Consider the following 20,567-nt stretch of genomic DNA (forward strand, 5'->3'; position numbering starts at 1 on the left):
TAGTGTAGTAATTTGACTTATTAGGCAGCAGTCAACAGTCATCGACTGTTTCAAAACAGATAACATGGTGACACTGAACAAGAACCGTGTGGTTTTCACCCACTTGATGTGCAATGATGTTACACTAGGGGTGTCCAAAGTGCGGTGGCCCCCGGCTAGTTTTTTTTATTGATCTGGGGCACATTGTAGAAATAAAATTAAACCAAAAAATGGGGAAAAATAGAGCAAAAGGACAAAATGTACTGAAAAAATGATTAAATGTTTATACAAATAACACAATGTTTTTTTGTTATACAGTGTTGTTTTTTTTAGGCTTTTTACAAAATAAAAAAATGTGGCCCCCTACGTCCTTTGATTTTTTCGTAAGACACGACGGAACCTCGGTTTTCGTTAATCCGTTCCAAAAGGTCAGACGAAAAGAGAAAATTAAGAAAAACCAAAGCAATTTTTTATATAGAAAATGTTAATCCAATTAATGTGTTCCAGACATCCAAAGATATTAACACAAAACACATTTTATAGAGAATAATTGTAGTTTTAGATACAGAAAACAAAGAAAAACACATAGAAGAGTGACGAATGAAATGGATAATTGAACATTTAACATTATCCGTGTTCACCATGTTCATGAGTGGGGGAGGAGGGGACGGAAGAGCCACGCAGATGCTGTTACACTCGTCCCTTGCAAACGTAACTTTAAAACGTGGATGGTTAGAGCTGTATACTTGCTCACTTGAACTTTATTGTAAACTTCAGCAGCAGGTACAATCATTAGTACACACGCTGGCCAGGCCCACTTTCTGTTGTGTGTCTCCCTTAAATCGCTCCCTCTGCAACCTGTTAACTAGGAACCTTTACTTTACTTGCGTCACGGTGGCTTATTTTGCAGTTGTGCGCAATAAAATAAAATTTAAAAAGTACAGACTGCCACTTACAAATACACAGTGCGCTTGAACGCCTCATCAGTGCGGGGCATACAGTGCTTATTATGAGAAAGAAAGGAGACAGAGTTGTTCTATTTTCTCTGTGTATTCTATGAGCAAATAAACCACCCTCACACACACACACACACACACACACAGACAATAAAGATGATTAAAGGATTCCCTCCCCAGAATCTGTCTACAGTGTCCCAACTCTAAAAGAAATACTATCCGTTCTTCACAGAGCCACCAACATGTGGATTCTTTGTTTGGGCACTCAATTGTGGGCAAACGGACTAGTTTGTTAGGCTCACTGTTTGGTCGTACAAAAACCGATACATATTCTTGACAATAATTTTCATCAAAAACCGAGGTTCCACTGCACATTATTTGCAGTAAATAAATCATTTTTGGACCAAATCAAGTAAAATTGCATAATTTCCTGCTGTGTACCGGAGGATCTCTCACGGCACATTAATGTACCACGGCACGGTGGTTGGGAATACCTGGGTTAGCAAAACTGATGTGATTTAGTAAATAACCACCACTCAGAGCCACATTGATGTCTTCTTCAGTGAAAATTTCTGCTTCTGAGAACTGCAGGGTAATAATAAGAGTGGCTAAAATTGGCCTGTATGATTCATTGTACTTAAAAATACCTTTGCTTGCATCGGTGTTACAGACCAGATCATTAATATTCTTTTGAGAGCTCTTTGGAATAAATTAGCCTTAGTTAAGCTAGGAAAAAAACTCAGCACAGAGAATTGCTTCAAGGCAACAGCCCAATTTGGAAGGTGCGTCATTCTGTTGAAAAAAATACAAAGTTCTTTGCCCTTGAAGAGATCGTCCTGCAGATAATTCTGCTTTCTATGAGAGGCTGGTTCTTTAAGTACAGTAGTACCTCGCATAACGTAAACCTCCTTTTACGTAAATTCCACTGAACATAAATAATTGATGTAAAGTTTTTGCTTCGTATTACAGAAGAAATTCCATACAACGTAATGCCTCAAGTCGGTGCAAGTTCAGACTAACACTTGGTGACGCCGTCTGACGCTTCACGCTCTCTTGGCTGATTTTCGGGGCACCGCCTCCGCTCTCATCTCATTGGCTGATTATCGGGGCACCGCCTACGCTCTCATCTCATTGGCTGACTTATACAGCACATACGTGAGTTTGTGTGAGAGACAGCCTCCTCAACCTCCCTTCCTCTTCGTAGTCGCCCTTAAACTAACAATTAAAACTAAACAATTAAGTTAAGTTACAAATTAAAATTTTGCACACAGCATTATCGTGTAGTGCGTGTGCGTTTGTCTGTGAGACCAGCTGACTTTTAGACTCTTTAAGTCGCATTTCGACTCAGGCTAGTCCTCCTAAGGGCCAAAGGGGTGAGTTTGGGAAGATCTTGGAACGGATTAGGCTATTTACATGTATATTACGCTTCGTACAACATAAAAACCCTATAACATAAAGGTTCTCGGAATGGATTATTTACGTTGTAGAGGTGTCTACTGTATATAGATTGTTTTAAGGTAGAAGACTTCCCGCCATCCAACACCTGAAACTTGTTTTAATTGGCTAATGTACGCACTATAAGGCATATGGCCACACGGTGGCCTAGTGGTTTTCCGCACAGTCAGGAGATCTGAAAGATCTGGGCTCGAATCTCCGCTGGACATCTGTGTGGAGTTTTCATGTTCTCCCTGTAGGTGCATGGGGTTGGCTGGCGTCCAGTCCAGGGTGTACCCTGCGTCTCTAATGAGGATTAAGCAGCACAGAGAATGAATGAATGTTAATGTCAAAATTCCAAGTCAAACCCTCTTAGAAATATGAAGTATTGCATTTTGGGGGGTTTTCATAGATTTAAGTGTACAGACAGAGGTGCTGATGTTTTTCAGGGTTCTTGCTGAAAGAAGCTACAGTTTGTGTTGGCGTTTGTTAATTAGGGTTAATTTCAGGAGATTGTTTTCAAGAGGCTTTGTTACTTTGTGGAAACATGAGTAAAATATTCCACGAGTAGTTGTCATTGTTTTGAAAGACAGTTCACACTCACTGTTGACACTGCTGCAGTTTGTGACAAACATTCACGACTGAAAGATGGTAAAATCCCAGAAGGTGACTTGTGGAGCGTTACCGTTACGTTGGTTTCCCCATCTCATTGAAGTGTCGCCATCCAGGAACACACAGCGCAAGGCAGGAGGCGACGCAACAACGCTTCTGCTTCTCATCAAAGCATACGAGACATTGATTTTGCTGTCATGTAATTTAAATGGAAATTAAAATGGAGTTGAAGAGTCTCATCTCAAATAAACTGTTTCCACCAAGCAGTACAGTTTTTATACAAAAATGTGAAGAGTGCCAGTGAGTGAGTTGGTAAGTTACTTTAACCCTGTTTTGACATAGGGTTCGATTTAGCTGGTGGCATTTTGCGGCGATTCCATTGTATTGTATTGCTGAAAAGTACAATCCCGCTTTTCACCATGCTTCCGTTTGGACTCCAGTTGCAGTAGTATGGTTTGCTTGTGTGGGATGGTAAGTGACAACGTGCAGTCAGTGGATTGGTCAACAGTTACTTCTGTGTGACAAAGCAATGTAAGAACGAAAAACAATTCACCAAATCCCAGATTGTGCCGTGGTGACCTGAACTGTTTGTGTGTCTGCAGTTTTGCATTTTGAGAGAGTGTTCCCACCCACATTTACAATGGTCCACCCAAGATACAAGCTCTATCTCTGCCAAACACATCCTACTTGTCTGGTATCTGCTTGAGGCAAAACAGCAATTCTACACTAAACATCACCTGTGTGAAAGCACCTTTAACATTGTTTTATTACATTAGCAAGCAGCTCGCATGCCGAGACCAGAGTTACAACTTACACAGTACTGTGTTTTTTGTTAATGTTGCTATTATTGTTAAACCTGGTTGTTTCCTGCCGGGAACCTTATTCACTTTTTTATATCTCAATATTCCCCCCTAGTTTGCGGCACACCTCGTCAAGGTGAACGTCCCACTGGTTTGCATCCTGGATGGAGGGATCAACAAGCTGAAGCTCACCGGACTCCTGACAGTCCCTTCCCCTCAGATCTGACTTGAGTTGTTGATTCAATCGGCGGGAAAAAAAGACATGTAATTGGATCCACTCCCACAAATAATGCAATGCATGTAGCTTGGCTTTGCTCATTAATAAGAAGAAAGAGTGGAACCTCTAAAGCCCAATGCGGTTGACTTCAACCAAAACAACCAAAACACCTGTTTTTGAAAAAAACAACAACAGGTGTTTGAACACAGTCATGGAAGATTCGGCTTCAGCTCAGTGAGTATCTGAACAATTGTAATGAATTAATACACTGTAATTGCCACATAGTAGCTGTTGGTTCCCCCCAAAAAACTTAACTGAATGAAAATGACTTGGATTTATTTTTCTCATTTACATATTACTTACTTTTTTCTGTTGCTGAATAAAAGCTAATGTGAACAATCTGTGATTCTTTATTTTTTTTGTATTTGAGCTGCTTAATTTCATGGTTGCAGGAAAAAGAGCATCCAGTAATCCCAACTAACCTGGCACGCCGGATAGATTGGTTTTCTTTGACGCAAGATACATGCAGTTGCACAAGATGTCACTGTGGAAGTCCTTATCGTTCTTGTGAAATCTAATGCTGTCGTTGCTCGTACACGTCTGACATTCCTGATGAAAACCTGTTGCAAGAACCGCCCACTAACTAGCATATAGTATAAAAAGAGGCAGGTTTGCCTATTGAGTCCATCTGAATGAAGACCCATTTTGAAAAGTCCTTGTCATCATTCCGGATTAACAATGGTGGTTTACGAGGTGACCGTCCACACTGGCGACCGCGTTCATGCCACCACCTTGAACAACATCCACATTAAACTAGTGGGCACAGAAGGCGAGAGTGACCGCACATGGCTGATGTCTTTGGTCATCTTCAGAGGATCAGTAAGTCTGGAAAACAGCTGGCTTCATACACTGGAATAACTGTTCTCTATATTGGGACTGCTTTATTTCCAAGCAGTAACCTCACAAGTACATTAAATAGATAGCAAAAGCTAAATTTAATTTAATCAAATCTACTGTGATGTGGCAAAATAGTTATTGCATGTTTATGTGGTATCTGAAACCACCTGAGACCCGAACTTTAGACTGGTGTGCATTTTTCTTTTTGCTATTCTATTTGGGATATGAAGGAAACCAATAAGTATAACAAAACTGAGCAGCTCCTTCAGCACCAGACTGTTACATCCACGGTGTAAGAAGGAGAGGTTCCGCAGGTCCTTCATACCGACCGCTGTCAGGCTCTACAACACCTGCACCACCTGAACCATGTTGTAGTCACTATGTATTCTTTACACTGTTCTCTTTACTTGTCTTGCTGCTGTAACAAGTAAATTTCCCCGCTGTGGGATAAATAAAGTACATAAAGTACATACAAAACTTTGTCTTTGTACAGGTTGCAAAACAGTGACTCTTTGTATATGGACTGTTTGGACAGTGAACGTTTTTCAAGATCACGGAATGATTTTGTGATTTTTTCTTTCATTTCTTGATCATATAGATATATATGTTTGTATATAATTAAAAAGTTTGTGAACAATTTAAAAATATGAAGGGCCACACGGTGGTCTAGTGGTTAGCATGTTGGCCAACACAGTAACAGGCTGGAGATCGGGAAGACCTGGGTTCGATTCTCCCCTGGGCATTTTCTGTGTGGAGTTTGCATGTTCTCCCTGTGCGTGCGTGGGCTTTCTCCGGGTACTCCGGTTTCCTCCCACATCCCAAAACATGCATGTTAGGTTAATTGGTGACTCTAAATTGTCCATAGGTATGAATGTGAGTGTGAATGGTTGTTTGTCTATATGTGCCCTGCCATTGGCTGGCGACCAGTCCAGGGTGTACCCCGCCTGTCGGCCAAAGTCAGCTGAGATAGGCTCCAGCATGCCCCCGTGACCCTAAAGAGGAGAAGCGGTATAGAAAATGGATGGATGGATTAAAAATATGAAATACAACAACATAACAATATCAACAAAATACATTGATTCCCCTTTATTACATACAATTCAGCAAAATAACATCAATACTGCAAAATAAGTAAGCAAAAGCAAAAAATATTTTTTGGCTCTCATTCAAATCCAATGCTTCCCCCCCCCCCAAGGCCCTCCTGTGTCCAAAAGCGTATTCCCTGAATTTATAAACTATAACAATTTATAAATATATACAATATAGTTGAACACCACAACAAAAAAACAGATATTTGTGAAAATATACTGTATATTATATAATATATAAATATGCTGTGCTTCATGCTGAGATGTTTTTTGTTTTTCTTCTTTCCCCTGCCCCTCCCATGTTGACTTCAACAAAGTCTGGTAAAGTAAGGTCACATAATAACAGACACACCTCTCACTGTATGATGCAATGAATTTTTTTAAGCGGATCCAAATAAGGAGTTCTGCACAGACAGCAGTTGAGCAGCTTTGACGGCTTGATCAAAAATAACAATAGTGTCTCTCTTGTCAACACTAGCCTAGTTAAAATAGACTTGTACACACAATATTTCAACACACATCAGAAGAGGTCCAACTGTTTACACAGAGCCTGCACACCCAATGTCTTACTCCCATGATGCATTTGAGTGCATCTGTTTTTATTGCCGTCCTTCCAACTCCTGTCATTTTCTTCCCTTCAGGTGTCTACTTATTCTGTGACCTGTGAAAAGTCCCTCGGACAGTTGGTTCTGATAGAACTAGACAAACGAAAACTCATCATTGTCCCTAGTGATGCTTGGTTCCCAGACAAGGTGGAAGTCAAATCACCCGAGGGGGACATTTATACCTTCCCCGTCTACTGCTGGATCTCTGACAGTGAGACTCACCGCTACAGAGAGGGCAAAGGTGGGTTTCTTTGTGTGCCTGTCTGCACATCCATTGCGTAGTGCAGAGATGTTCTAAATTGTTCTGGGGTCCACATTTTCACAAAAATAAGAACCAAGGAGGCTGGACTTCTCCCTTCACTATTATTTTTATTGTGTAAATAATGTCAATGCAGAGCTCAGTCATACAACATATCTTTACCTCACCAAATGGAAAATAGTCATAAATAATGTCTTTCATTAAAACACAAGCATACAATTATAGTAGTCAAAGAAAATGCTACACAAAGATCTTCTATAGCAGGGGTCCCAAACCATCGGGCCACGGCCTAGTACTGGTTCATGGGTGGGGCCGAACCGGGCCGCAGAAAACCTTCAGGCGCAATGATTAAAAAAATGAAGAACGTCTGCCCCCCTGTTGCTTCCAACGACAGATACAGTCCGTGTCCCACTCAGATCGAGAAGGGAGGGGTCCCCTGTGAGCCTCCCATTTGGCTTGGGTTCACATGGCAACACGTCCATAGCACTCCAGAGCTGATATTTTCCACTTGTAAATACTTCTTCTGACAGTCATGATACTTGCATAACTCATATCTTAGAATAAACGTGCAAGACTGTAAGCTACTCCTCCCTGAGCTACCACCTTATCATGGTGGAGGAGTTTTCATGTCCTGATGATCCTAGGAGCTAAGTTGTCGGGGGGTTTTATGCCCCGGGCCCCCCCCCCGAGCAAGGCCTGGAGGAGGGGCACAATGGCGAGTGTCTGGTGGCCAGGCCTACACCCATGGGGCCTGGCCGGGCACAGCCCGAAGAGACGATATGGGCCACCCCTCCAATAAGCTCACCACTCAAGAGAGGGGCCAAAGGGGTCGGGTGCAGAGTGAGCTGGGTGGCAGCCAAAGGCGGAGTCCTTGGCAGTCCGATCCTCGGCTACAGAAGCTAGCTCTTGGGATGTGGAATGTCATCTCTCTGGTGGCGGGGTTGAGAAGTTCCGGCTAAATAATAATAGTCCGACTCACCTCGACGCACAGCAAGGGCTCTGGAACCAGTCCTCTTGAGAGGGGCTGGACTTTAGTTGCCAGCAGTGAGAGGCGACGGGCAGGGGTGGCAATTCTTATTGCTCCCCGGTTTGTGGCCTATATGTTGGAGTTTAACCCAGTCAACAAGAGGGTAGTTTCCGTCCGCCTTCGGGTGGCAGGACGGGTCCTGACCGCTTATGTGCCCAACAGCAGTTCAGAATACCCACCCTTTTTGGAGTCCCTAGAGGGAGAACTGGAGAGTGCTTCCTCAGGGGATTCCCTTGTTCTGCTGGGGGATTTCAACGCTTACGTCAGCAGCGACAGTGAGACCTGGAGAGGTGTGATTGGGAGGAACGGCCCTCCTGATCTGAAACAGAGCGGTGCTTTGTTATTGGACTTGTCACATACAGTATTGTCAATAACAAACACTATGTTCAAGCAAGTATAAGGGGTGCACCAGGACACCCTAGGCTGCACTTCGATGATTGACTTTGTGGTCATATCATCAGACCACCACCTGGTGGTGAATTAGCTCCGATAGTGGGCAAGGATGTCGGTAAGACCTGGCAGGCCCAAACGTATTGTGAGGGTCTGCTGGGAACGACTGGCAGAGTCCCCTGTCAGAAGGAGTTTCAACTCCCACCTCCGGGAGATCTTCGACAATGTTCCGAGGAAGGAGGCGGACATTTAGTCCGAATGGGCCATGTTCTGTGCGTGTAAGGTGGTCAGTGCCTGTCGTGGTGGTAATCCCAGTGTTCAGGGCAAGTATGGCCGATAAAAGGCCTTGGGGAAGACCCAGGACACGTTAGAGAGACTATGTCTCCCAACTGGCCTGGGAACGCCTCGGGAACCGCTCGGAGGAGCTAGACAAAGTGGCCGGGGAGAGGGAAGTCTGGGCCTCCTTGCTTAGGCTGCTGCCCCCGCGACCCGATCTTGGATGAGTGGTAGAAAATGGATGGACTGCAAGCTAGTCAAATATTGTCTATACAAGTTTTGAACGGGCCTCGTAAGCTGGTCTGATATATTCATGGGCTGGATTTCGACAGGTAACTTGTCTTCTAGGGGGTTAACGAGTAATTGAATACCCCTGTTGTACCGTGTGAATGCCTTCATTTAATACCAGCACATAACCTGCATGTGTTTTTCTGCTGAAAGCTCTGAGGATCTTTGAAGACAGCAACCCTCTTGGTCAGTACGCGCGGGAGCAGGAGCTGAGCCAGCGGAGTGTAGACTATAAGTGAGCGTTAATTTGCTTTATTACATTTATAACGTATTACAGACGGATAAATTAACCTTCATGCCCCCCCACCCAACAGCTGGGATTTATATCAACCAGGCATGCCATACACCATTAAGTCAGATGGTCCTCTTGACCTGCCAGACGAGGTCCAGTTCTCCTTCACCAAGAGTACGCAGTTTGCTTTCACGGCGGCCACAGGGTAAGAGATATACCATATGGGTGACCTCTCCTGGTTTCCAGTTCTCCATTTTCTTACTGCCATCACAGTCTCCATCCCGCCATCCATTTTCTATACTGCTTCTCCTCATTAGTCTCATCTTGCATAAAACGTGTTTAATGTGTTTACCCAGAAGCAAATACTGTGAGGTTGAGGTTCCACTGTGTCCACTAGCAACCTTTCTGATTTCCAGGGTAGCTGAGCTGAGGCTAAAGGGGCTGGCTGACAACAACGACACTTGGAAAAATCTTGATGATATCAATGAAGTGTTCAATAACAAAGACACCCGTTTATCAGGTACTGGGGGGACCAAATCTGGTCTGGTGAAGACAAAAGGAAACACAAAGTGCTCACAAAGTGTATCTTCAGTTTTGATGAACTTCTGACCAATTATGTAAAAGGTGTCATACAACTCTTAATTTTAATCTCAAAATGCATGAAGTCCAGAACATGTCAAGTGGGAGACATTGTAGTCAATAGCCATGTATTTGTAGCCACAGTATAGTCACCGCTCTGACTGTGTCAATCGAAGCAAAGCTTGACCAGTTTAATGGTGGTTCTTTTCTCAGATTACATCCAGGAACACTGGAAAGAGGATAGTTTATTTGGATACCAATATCTAAACGGCTCCAACCCCATCCTGATTCGTCGGTGCAAAACTCTGCCCCCGAACTTCCCTGTGACAGATGACATGGTCTTCATCCCTGAGGGCTCAAACTTGTCCAATGAGTTGAAGGTTCTAGCTTGTTTCATTCTTCTTACATTAGCTTGACGGCATAGTACAACTAATTTGTCATTTCACTCGACAATATAAGCATCTAGATTTGTTTCTGCGCAAACAGCAAGGCAACATATACCTGTGCGACTACAAGAACTTGGACGGAATGCCAGGAAACACAGTCCTAGGGATGCAGCAGTACTTGGCGGCGCCCCTTGTCCTGTTTCACAAGAGACCTGACGACAAACTGATGCCCATCGCCATTCAGGTGACATTAGGAAACACCAGTGTTCATCAAAGTAGGGTTTAAAAAAAATCTGATATATTTCACTGCCCTCTCCCTTGTTACTCCCAAATTTTGGGGTTGTCACTTCGACTGTAAAGCGTGAAGGTGGACAGCTGGACAGTAGTCCTGAGTCCAGTTGTGGACGAGCACAGCTTATTAGCTTTGAGGCTACAGACACACAAAACAACAACAACAACACACTTAACACACTATTGTGGGATCACTGAGACTTATTTAAAATATCTGATAAGAATATGGGATCTTTAATGATCTTTAATGAATAGTGTCTTGAAGCAATAGCCAGCTGCTGATTCAATCTCAGCTAGTTTGCTATTGAAAGAAGTGCAATATGATGTCTAATCCACACTCTGCTGAACCGAATTAATTCTGCGCAATACAAAACTGGCATGGAAACAGGAGCTCAGAACCAATCTCAGAATGTACATCCCTAATTCAAATCACGCCTCACGCAGCTGAAGCAGACCCCGGCTGAGGACAACCCCATCTTTGTCCCGAACGACTCCAACTATGACTGGCTGACGGCAAAGATATTTGTGAGAAGTGCCGACTTTACCGAGCACCAGCTCAACTCACACTTGTTGCGCACTCACCTGCTGGCCGAGGTCTTTGCAGTATCGCTGCTGCGCAACCTGCCCATGGTGCATCCCCTCTACAAGGTAAGGAGCTTTCCCAGTGTAGTTTTTGGCTTGGAGCACTTTTTCATGTTTCCTTCCTTCCATCCCTTCCCTTTAGCTCCTCATACCCCACACTCGCTACACTCTGCAGATCAATGAAATGGCTCGATCCACACTGATCGGCCCCAGTGGAGTCTTCACCTTGGTAAAAAAAATGTTTCAAAAGTCTTTCTAATCTGTTATAGTTTCCCCTCATGTGTTGATTGGACTTTGTCTCAGTTTGCAGCTTCTGGTGGAGAGACTTTGACGAAGATCCTGGCGAGGTCACTGTCCTCCATCACGTATAGTTCCCTTTGCATCCCAGATGACATCGCGGAGCGCGACATGCAGGATATCCCCAACTACTACTACAGGGATGATGGGCTCAAAATCTGGAAGATCATGTCTAAGTATGCCATTGCATTTTATTGCATGCAACAAATGCTAGCAAAGGGGTATTTTATACGTGATCGTGTGTGCTAATTTGTTCATGGTTGTTTGAGTTGGCAAATGTAACAAAGTCCAAAGGTAGTGTGTCCCACTACATTACCAGTGCCCTATGGTTCACTGCAATACTTTAAAGAAGCAGTTTTTAAAGCATGAGGCAGTAGTAGCTTGAGAAAAATTCAGAAAAACTTGTATTTTCCCCAAACCTTTGAGGATAACTTTAGTTGTGTTTAAATACAATCACTTCCCTGTATCTTAAGTTGTGTCCAGTCTGTGTCTGTAGGTTAAATCAAAGTTATTAGTAGGCACAGTAGTAGTTCAGTGGTGTTTGCTTAATGTTACTTGAATGAAGATGCATGAATCCAGTGAGAATGGCCCTACCCTTAATTCTGTAACCAGAACGGCTTTGAAGTTAAGGCAAAATATGTACAAGTAGTTTTCGTGGTGCTAAACCAGGGATATGCAATTTTTTTTTACCGATACCGATAACTTCCTACTTCTCAAGACCAATACCGATACATTGAGAAAAAAACTGATTTACCATAATTTCCGGTGTATAAGCCGCTACTTTTTTCTCATGCTTTGAACTCAGCAGCTTGTACAGTAACGTGGCTAATTTATGGTTAAAACAACATTTCTCATGATGCTTAGAGTGCCATATCAGGAAGTAGTGACGTGCACGAGTGAAGTGAAAGCTAATATCACATTTTGAAGTCTTATGCGAGATGTAACACATCTAAAGTAAGTTTCATCAATTGTAGAATTACTACAGCTTCTGTTTGGACTCCTTGCACCACCAGCCGTCCACTATCACCAACGGGTTCGAAAGGCTGGACTAACGCGTGATGAAGAGGATAACTCAAGCTAAATGGATAATTTATCTCGAGACAAAATTAACACGAAGAGCGACAATGAAAGAGAGAGAAAGAGAGAGAGAGAGAGAGAGAGAGAGAGAGAGAGAGAGAGAGAGACTGACAAAGTGTGTGACGAAGGACTTAAGAGGCAGCTCAGTTGTGATGCTGAAGACAGCGACGTCAGTGGTTTTAGTTCCCAGGAGGAGGAGGAAGGCGATGAATGACTTTTCCAGTAGGATACCGTTTAAATAGCCATTTTACATGCACTGTTTGGAAAGTTTTAAAGAATCTTTCTGTGTGACATCTTTCCGTGTGTTACGATGTGGACACCTGCCGTTTATACACAGGTGCAGCCTATATAGGTACAAATCTTTTTTTTTCCTCTTTAAATTTAGTGGGTGCGGCTCACACACTGTTGCGCTCTATAGTCCAAAAATTATGTTAATTGTAGTTTGTGCACAACTAGAGGTAAAAACGACTCAAACAAAGTTGTATTTGAAAACGTGTTCAAATGTGTTCAAACTATTAAAAAAACAGACAAAATGCGGGAATCAAAGCCTTTTGGTTGTCTCTGGCAAACGTTCTGCACTTCTCAAAAGCTGCAGCAATAGGAACAAGCCCCAGACCCCGGGCATCGTAGCATCATAGGATTTATTGGTATGGTGTCATAATTCCTCATATCGGACTGATAATTATCGTGCACCCTGATACTAAACATAGGAAGACGTCATGTTTTTGGAGCGTGCTACACAGGACTTTCTTTTTTAAATGTGTGAGCATGATTGGGGCTTGCTTGCATGGGGGAACATAAAACCGTGAAAGAATGAATACCAGGCTTCAATATTTGGAAAATTGCCAACCGACAGTCCCCAATGCGAGTGGACTGTAATATAATTTAAGATTTATGACTAGGCTTGTTTGAATTTTGTTGTTTTTATATTGTATTTATTACATGTAACTTTAGTATGTTACCTTAGTACTTTAGTACTTTTTGAAGGGTATGCAGACATATTACAGGCGCTCCCCCCTTGGGCCTGATTTTTTATCTTTTTTTAATGTTTATGTGTGTAAATATTATTTATTCATTTTATTACAGCTTTTTATTTTCAGTTACATATTACAGCAGGTCATTAGCGCAATGAAAAACAAAAAATTATGTATATATTAAACATTAAGAGTTGAAGGAGCCGAGGGGGCCTAATCAATGATGCACCTCTGTTATTGATCACATCATTTACACATGCACAAACAGCTGTTAAATACAGAAAGTTCTGACTCAAAATAATTCCCTTCCCATCGCTTTGCCGCCCCGATGTGCCGTATATGGCACATACCCACTTTTTGTGCCACTGACTGCCACCTCAAGTATCCTCTTTTCAAAATAAACAAATGAATAAATAAATAACAGCATGGTCACCGTATATGGAAAGTCTCTAATGAAGTATTTATCAGGATAGCTGTGTAATCATACAACATTTCTCTTTGCAGGTTTGTGCAGGGAGTGCTAGAGTACTACTACAAAAGTGACGATGAGGTCCTGAAAGACTCCGAACTGCAGACTTGGATCGGGGATATTTTTGAACATGGCTTCCTTTCCCAGCCTAAATCAGGTGATTTGAGCGACAATGTTTGGAGAATAAAGGCTGTGTGTTGACTCATTTTCAGTTGATAGTAAGTCTATGCGGCGATACGAGTTGTACACTGACTACTCTAAAGTACATGCAAGTTTCATTTCTATACTTGACGTGAGTCCAACTGTGTTCTTCATGTATTTTTTAATCAGGAAATGTCCTGGTTCGCACCTATTAGCTTGCCACTACATGGAAATAGAAACCGGAAGTCGCCCATCTACACTCATCAGTGGCTGACTCAATGTTAACACAAAACACATTTTTATAGTTTTACAATTATAGTTTTACACGCATAAAACAGTTCTATATCCACATAAATTACAAATAAAATGGATTAAGGTTACTTTTACCCTCAATGAAAACATGATTGTTCACAAAGAGAATTTGGTAGTGAGATCGTCCTGTTTAGTCATGACATTTCTTTCATTCAGTAGTGTTTCTTACCGTATTTATCATATGCTGGTACTTGCAACGTTCTTTGGCTCCATTCTGGGTTATTGATGTTACTGAATTCAAGAAGTAACTCTTGGCAAAACAGGAAGGTGGTGTCTCTGCTGGTCTCGTTGCCACATCGTGTCTTTGTCATGTCTTCAATGAAGGTAAAAGTAACCTTAAATGTTGATTTATCCCTTTCATTCATCATTTACGTACATACAGTATACCTGTATACATTTCCAATTGTTTTCGGCAAGTAAAACTATAAAACTACAGTAGAAAAGCACTAGGAGAGCGCAAACCTACGCCAAGCGCCATAGTTCCCCCCTTATTGTGATTTATACCATAAATATTAGTCCTACATTTATTATCTACATATTTACATTCCTTCACCATGAAAACATACCATTAGCAATTGGATTCATAATGATGTCAATATTAGTTCAGTAGTTATTCACAAAAATCACATTTTTTGTAATGGCGGCTCTCTTCTGAATCTAGGTCCACAGCTTTTGATGATACAACAAATGCGATGTCACACTCCAGATTCCACAGCGTCCTGGCTGTATACTGTATAATGGTGTTTGTTGCATGTTTATAGCCTATGATGTTTATTTTCCTATGATGACAATTCCAGTGGTCAAAGATCATAGTATCCTGAATTATTCCATTACCTGGATAAGTCTTTGATATTTCGTAGAACCTGTTGGAAACTTTTTGTGGAGTTATATGTACAAACGGCGAAAATGGTCCCATCTCTCAATGTTAAAGAATCCTTTAAAAAATTCCTGGATCCAGTCGGTGATCCGTATCACCCCCAAAATGTAATCAGTTCTTTCCTATCCCATTTCCGGCAATTCCTGAACATTTCATCTGAATCCATTCAGAACTTTTCAAGTTATTTTGAACACAAACAAAGAAACAGAAACAAAAACAGAACCTCCTTGGCAGAGGTAACTAATATTTCTTATGGGGAAAAACTGATTTGGTTCTGAAACAAATTCATGACGCTAACCAAGGTATACTGGAACAAAAATATGAGAGGTGTACTCCGTTGTGTGAGATGTTGTATGTGTGGATTTTACCCACCACCAAAAATTTCTTGCAGTGATGTTGTCTCGTCTGTGTCCTTGCCAGGAATCCCTCAGAGTTTCACCACTGTGCCTGAGCTGATCAAGTTTGTCACCATGGTGATGTTCACTTGCTCGTGCCAGCATGCATCTGTAAACAGTGGACAGGTAAATCCTCCTTCTGTTGTGTATTATCTATGAAGGTGTATATATATATATATATATATGTACTGTAACAAACAAAAACCCACTTGTTGCAGTTTGACTATGGCGGCTGGATGCCCAACAGCCCCCCGACCCTGCGGTGTCCTCCCCCGACAGAAAAGGACACAACGACCGAGGCCACAATGTTGGCGACGTTACCCCCTATCAGTGTAACAGTTCAGGGGATGGCAACACTCTGGCTGCTCAGCAGGCAGTCATCAGACTTTGTAAGTAGACCAAAACTTTGTGACAAAATGCACAAAGAGGGCACAAGCAGGGGCCCCAAAAAATAGATAATTATTAAAAAATAACGTTTCAATTGGCCTAAAGTGGCCATGAAAGAGTCAAGTGGCACAACTGGATGTACAGTATACAGCAGGGGTCCTCAATTACATTTATCCAAGGGCTACAATTTTCCTCGGCAAACACTGGTATAGTTAAAATACACTACCAGTCAAACGTTTAGACACACCTTCTCATTCAACAGCATGAGTAAGTGTCTCCAGACTGGTCATGTATGTATGTACAGTATGTACCTGTATGTGTATATGTGTATATATATATATATATATATATATATATATATATATATATATATATATATATATATATATATATATATATACGGTACACTCCAGATCAAAACTGATCACAGACCAGTTGAAAAACTGCAAGAATTTACATTTTGCACTGTTGGCTCCTGAGGATGCTCTGTGGAGCTTCAAAATACAAAAAGAACAAATGGGAGCGAGACAAAAAAAATTTGAGTAAGCAATTTATTGCAAACAAGCATTAAAGTGAAATCAGCTGTTCATCAAGTGGGCAGGTGAAAGTTTCAGACCACAGCCTTTAAGAAAAGTGTGGATTAACTGTAATTTTTGGTCAGGTATTCACGCTGTCATGATCTCTTGATGGCAAAGGCATAAAAGCGTTGTCTCTTTGTACTCGTCGGATTGTTGAGCTTGTATAAGCAAGGCCTCTCACAGCGCAACATTGCTGCTGAGTTTGGACGTAGTAAGACAGTCTTTTTATACATCTTCAAAGATCCTGAGGGTTGTGGTTATGGATCAGGGCTGATGGTTGTTCTTATAAAAGCTGTTTGTGCTTCCATGCCACCATTGTCACATGACCTCCTATATTATGCGTTATGTGTTAGCTGGGTATATTCTTCCACGTGACCCCCACCATGACTTCCCATAATGCTTCCATGTGATCCCCCTTCATATGACTTCCCATAGTTGATTATGCTCGCAAACGCCATCTGAAGGCCTCCTCCTATGTGACTCCCGATGCATATTGCATTAAATAAGTGTTAGTGTTATTATTTTTTCTTAGCATTTCATAATAAACCTCGTGAACGAGAAATCGAGGGAGAGCTAATTTAACCGATGTCAAATTCCTAGCTTGTGGAAGTATACTTGCGTAACCTCCCTGCTTCGCACTGCCCGCATCAGGGCTCGAAATCACATCCTTCGCAATGGGAGACGAGAGCGCTGACCACACCGCCGAAAGCCCGAACTGTCGACCGTGTGTTCAACGCACTGAACTGTACTAATAAGTCTGGATAGCTCATACGTCACACGCGCCCGTGCAAGCCGCTGAAGCCACAGAGAGGCCATCTTACGACTCAATTTCGTACGTAGCAGACTACATTCGCACAGCGTACGTAGTGTACAAAACAGACGAAGAGGCTCGCAGAATATCTATATTTTAAATTAAAAAGCGGGGAGATTCTCCCATTCCTTCAAGTAACGCAATCTTCGTCCCTTAAAAACAATTTGATACGTTATTCTCTATCTTTTGGCTATATTAAATGTACTTTTTCCCCTTCCAATTCACATTGCCTTTGGGACAAAATACTACTCTGCACCCTGGCTCAGCACTCCCCTAAAGCAATGCAGAGTTTTTTTTAGAGATTTAAATTTTAACTGCATATCCCATCCCTTTTTTCCACTAAAATCCATGGTCATGATCCTTTACTTTTTTTTTTCTTACTTTCATACAGTTCACTTTGCTCTTGTCTGTACAAAATATGAATCATAAAAGAGAGGGTTCATTTGAAATTCGGGTAAACAAAAAAAAAACGTATTTTTTTTATATTTGCAAGCAACCGCAAATTATTTAGTAGTCTAGTCGCGGTTGTTTGTTTACTTTTACTATCCCCCACGACCCCCCATGTAAAGCCGTTATGACTCAGGTATGGTATGCTATTTTTAAAAAAGATCATACCTGAGTCCTTATGACTAAGCTCAAGCACAGCTGTTGTGTGAGGTTAGTTTGAAGACTAACCTTGTATTTAGTGTGAGTGGGTAACAAACTAACAACAGACTTAACAACTCACAAGTTCTCACATAAGTCATTGTCCGAGAAGTGTTTCTTGTGAGTGGTAATATGGCGGCCGCGTGGCTTCACGAGTCACTGACCAATGGTGTATCCAGATTTATTAGTACAGATCAGTGATTCAACAGCTCTCAAGGCAGAGGGAGTGAGGTTTACCAACGCACACTTGCGCAGCCTCACAGGCTGGCTTCCGTTACACTTGGCCGATCTTTCTGACCAGCCGTCTTACAGCTTGTAATTGATTTAGCCTCTTGCATGCCGGTGTTTAATAAATGAACGTGTATACACGCAAACACACACACTGTACAGTATTTTTTGTTTTTTTGGAAGCCTTTGTCAGTGTAAGAGATTCATATTACCTGTACTGGAGTAAGCCACAAAAGTCCATAATTTTGCACGGGTCCAGGAAAAAAATCCAGAACCGCTCTACTCAACAATAATCTAGTGAAATGGGCGGGGGGTTGAACTGCGTCAAAGTTGTGATGTTTCGTCTGAAAGTGCCTCTGCTGGTTATATTAATTCAAAAAGCATTGACGTCGTTACACAGTAAACACAGCGGCTTCCCCACTGCATTTCCGATAAATGCATATTTTGTAGTCCAGTCTCTGTTAAATGTCAAATTTTCATTGTCTACTTTTCTTCTCCCAGATTCGATAGCGCCATATTTGTTTAAAAGCCAGTGTCCTCTTCTCCCCCTGCTCCATTGTGATGCGTACGCCTCGCTGTTGCCCCCTGCAGAGCGGAGGAAGAACTGCCAAAACGAGCACCTCTCTAGTGAGACCGAATGGTTTCATAGTTTAGGTGGTGTTTGGCGGTCCGTAAAGTTTCCATAAAGTTTCCATAAAGTTGAAAACTAAAGGACCTGAAAAAAGACCACACCCTTCGGAAATTTATTTCCATACCCATTAACAGGAAGAAGAATAAAAAATGCTAATTAAACAGACTTACCACAAAAGATGACAACCAGACAAAAAGGAGTCAGTACACACTCACTGATGACACGCACACTTGTCAAGCAGGAGGGAGAGACCTGATTGGTGGAGACGAGATACAGGCGATACTAATAACACAGAAGTGCAGTTAATAAAACAAAAACAAGAGAGATATTGAGACTTGTTTACAAAGTGTATTTACTGTTACTGTGCATTAATAGCAAGGATGAGTTTATTGTAAACAACAGTATGGCAAGCGTAACACGCATGAGCGTCACACCGACAGGTGCGTACAACATTTTAAAGCTCATGCAGAGGTACATGAAGCTGCCGGATGCTGACCACTGATGATACTTCAAAAGAAACGACTGCCATCTAGTGGAGTTAATTTTAAAAAAGCACATCAGGAGGTTGCCTACAGCCACATCTAGAATAGAGGTGTTAATTGGAACATTTATGATAGCTATTCCTTGTGTCCATAGGTTCCCCTGGGACACTACCCAGAGGACCACTTCACCGAGGAGATCCCCCGCCAGCTGCAAAGTCATTTTAAAGCGGACCTCGACATGTTCAGTGTCTCCATCAACAACAGGAATGCGTATCTAGAAATCCCTTACACTTACCTGGATCCAAACAAGGTTGAGAACAGCGTGGCCATCTAAAAATATTCAAAGTATATGTATTAACGGGCAAAATTTGCTTGTTTGTGTTTTGATCTCATATTATGTAATACTAATCAATTTTGCCAGACAGGTAATGTTAGTATGTGTTATGATTGCAATGCTAAAAACAGTATATAGTACAGAGGAACCTCTAAATAAGCAAAACGAAATGTACTTGTCCTTTGAAAACACTGCAGTCGCCTATTGGCCTGTGTTGTGTATTTACAGTATGTTAGCATCTGCTTGGGAAAGTTCATTTGTGTACGCATATTGCCACAACATTTCTTATGTCACTGTAAGTGCTGTGTCCAATTCTATGGTTATCATCACACTTTTCCTTTTTGCCATCACTGTTACCCTTAATCGTTTTTAAGACTCGTGGAGCGGAAGTCTCACAAGATTCAATTTTTTTTTATTATGAGCGAAGCAATTTTAATTTCAAGAGTATAAAGTCATAATTTCACCCAAAAAATTGTAGACATTTTTTACAATTTTTTTTACAATTTTTTTTACTACGTAAGCAAACTATAGACAGCTATTTACCAGGAAAAAATATTGCTGCCATGACATATTTTAAAAATCAGTATTTTGAAATTGTTGGTATATTGCTGAAAATTGGTGGTGGTGGTGGTGGTGGGGGGGGGGGTTTTACAGAAAACAAATGCTGAAAGCAAAAATAAAGAAAATGGTGATTTGACAAAAATGAGTATGCATTCGTAATTTTAAAAGGAAAATGGACTTTTTCCCCTATAATACAACTATTTTCTAAAATGTGAACTTTTTTGTCATTGCAGCAATACAATTGTCCCTCGTTTATGGCGGTTAATTGCTTCAACACCCAACCACAACAAGTGAATTTCCGCAAAGTCGGATTCAATATTAATAAACAAAATGTGTTTGTAGTTACAGCGTGGAAAACCTGTTATTTTCTTTCAAAATACGATTTTTACTATTATTAGAGATTTGTAGACATGAAATAACACCCCGATAGCCACCTTCACGCTCCGTTTGTTCTTTGTTTACCCCACATT

The 20,567-nt window shown here is 41.6% G+C and overlaps 2 protein-coding genes and 1 long non-coding RNA gene across 7 annotated transcripts in view; 2 read left to right on the forward strand and 1 right to left on the reverse strand.

Annotated features, from left to right (window-relative positions):
- The window catches only part of tbck (TBC1 domain containing kinase), a 44,629-nt gene extending 40,261 nt beyond the window's left edge, over positions 1–4,368 (forward strand). For 2 of the 3 annotated variants that reach the window (XR_008570651.1, XM_054778709.1), the window contains one exon: positions 3,897–4,368. Coding sequence is in view for 2 of the 3 variants with exons in the window: in XM_054778709.1 (XP_054634684.1) it covers positions 3,897–4,007 (111 nt within the window). In the remaining variant the exon portion in view is untranslated. The remainder of the gene's footprint in view (positions 1–3,896) is intronic. The other variant, XM_054778708.1, reaches the window with a different exon arrangement.
- On the reverse strand, positions 393–18,636 carry LOC129182501 (uncharacterized). 3 transcript variants are annotated; one of them, XR_008570656.1, is made up of 3 exons: positions 18,302–18,636; positions 15,418–15,549; positions 393–2,675 (listed from the first exon to the last, which is right to left on the reverse strand). It is a non-coding gene; the product is annotated as an uncharacterized LOC129182501 (long non-coding RNA). The 3 variants fall into 3 exon arrangements; XR_008570655.1 differs by lacking the exon at positions 393–2,675 and adding an exon at positions 2,702–5,887; XR_008570657.1 differs by lacking the exon at positions 393–2,675 and adding an exon at positions 6,083–8,193.
- Positions 4,588–20,159, forward strand: LOC129182495 (arachidonate 12-lipoxygenase, 12R-type-like). The gene is made up of 14 exons (XM_054778713.1): positions 4,588–4,877; positions 6,625–6,829; positions 8,982–9,063; positions 9,143–9,265; positions 9,477–9,580; positions 9,853–10,019; positions 10,126–10,269; positions 10,761–10,964; positions 11,041–11,127; positions 11,202–11,371; positions 13,751–13,872; positions 15,466–15,566; positions 15,659–15,829; positions 19,357–20,159. The coding sequence occupies exons 1-14, from the start codon at positions 4,737–4,739 to the stop codon at positions 19,534–19,536; spliced, it is 2,001 nt and encodes a 666-aa protein (XP_054634688.1). The 5' UTR covers positions 4,588–4,736; the 3' UTR covers positions 19,537–20,159.
- Positions 20,160–20,567: the final 408 nt, after the last annotated feature.

The sequence above is a fragment of the Dunckerocampus dactyliophorus genome, chromosome 6 (assembly GCF_027744805.1).
Source record: "Dunckerocampus dactyliophorus isolate RoL2022-P2 chromosome 6, RoL_Ddac_1.1, whole genome shotgun sequence".
Classification (NCBI taxonomy): domain Eukaryota; kingdom Metazoa; phylum Chordata; class Actinopteri; order Syngnathiformes; family Syngnathidae; genus Dunckerocampus; species Dunckerocampus dactyliophorus.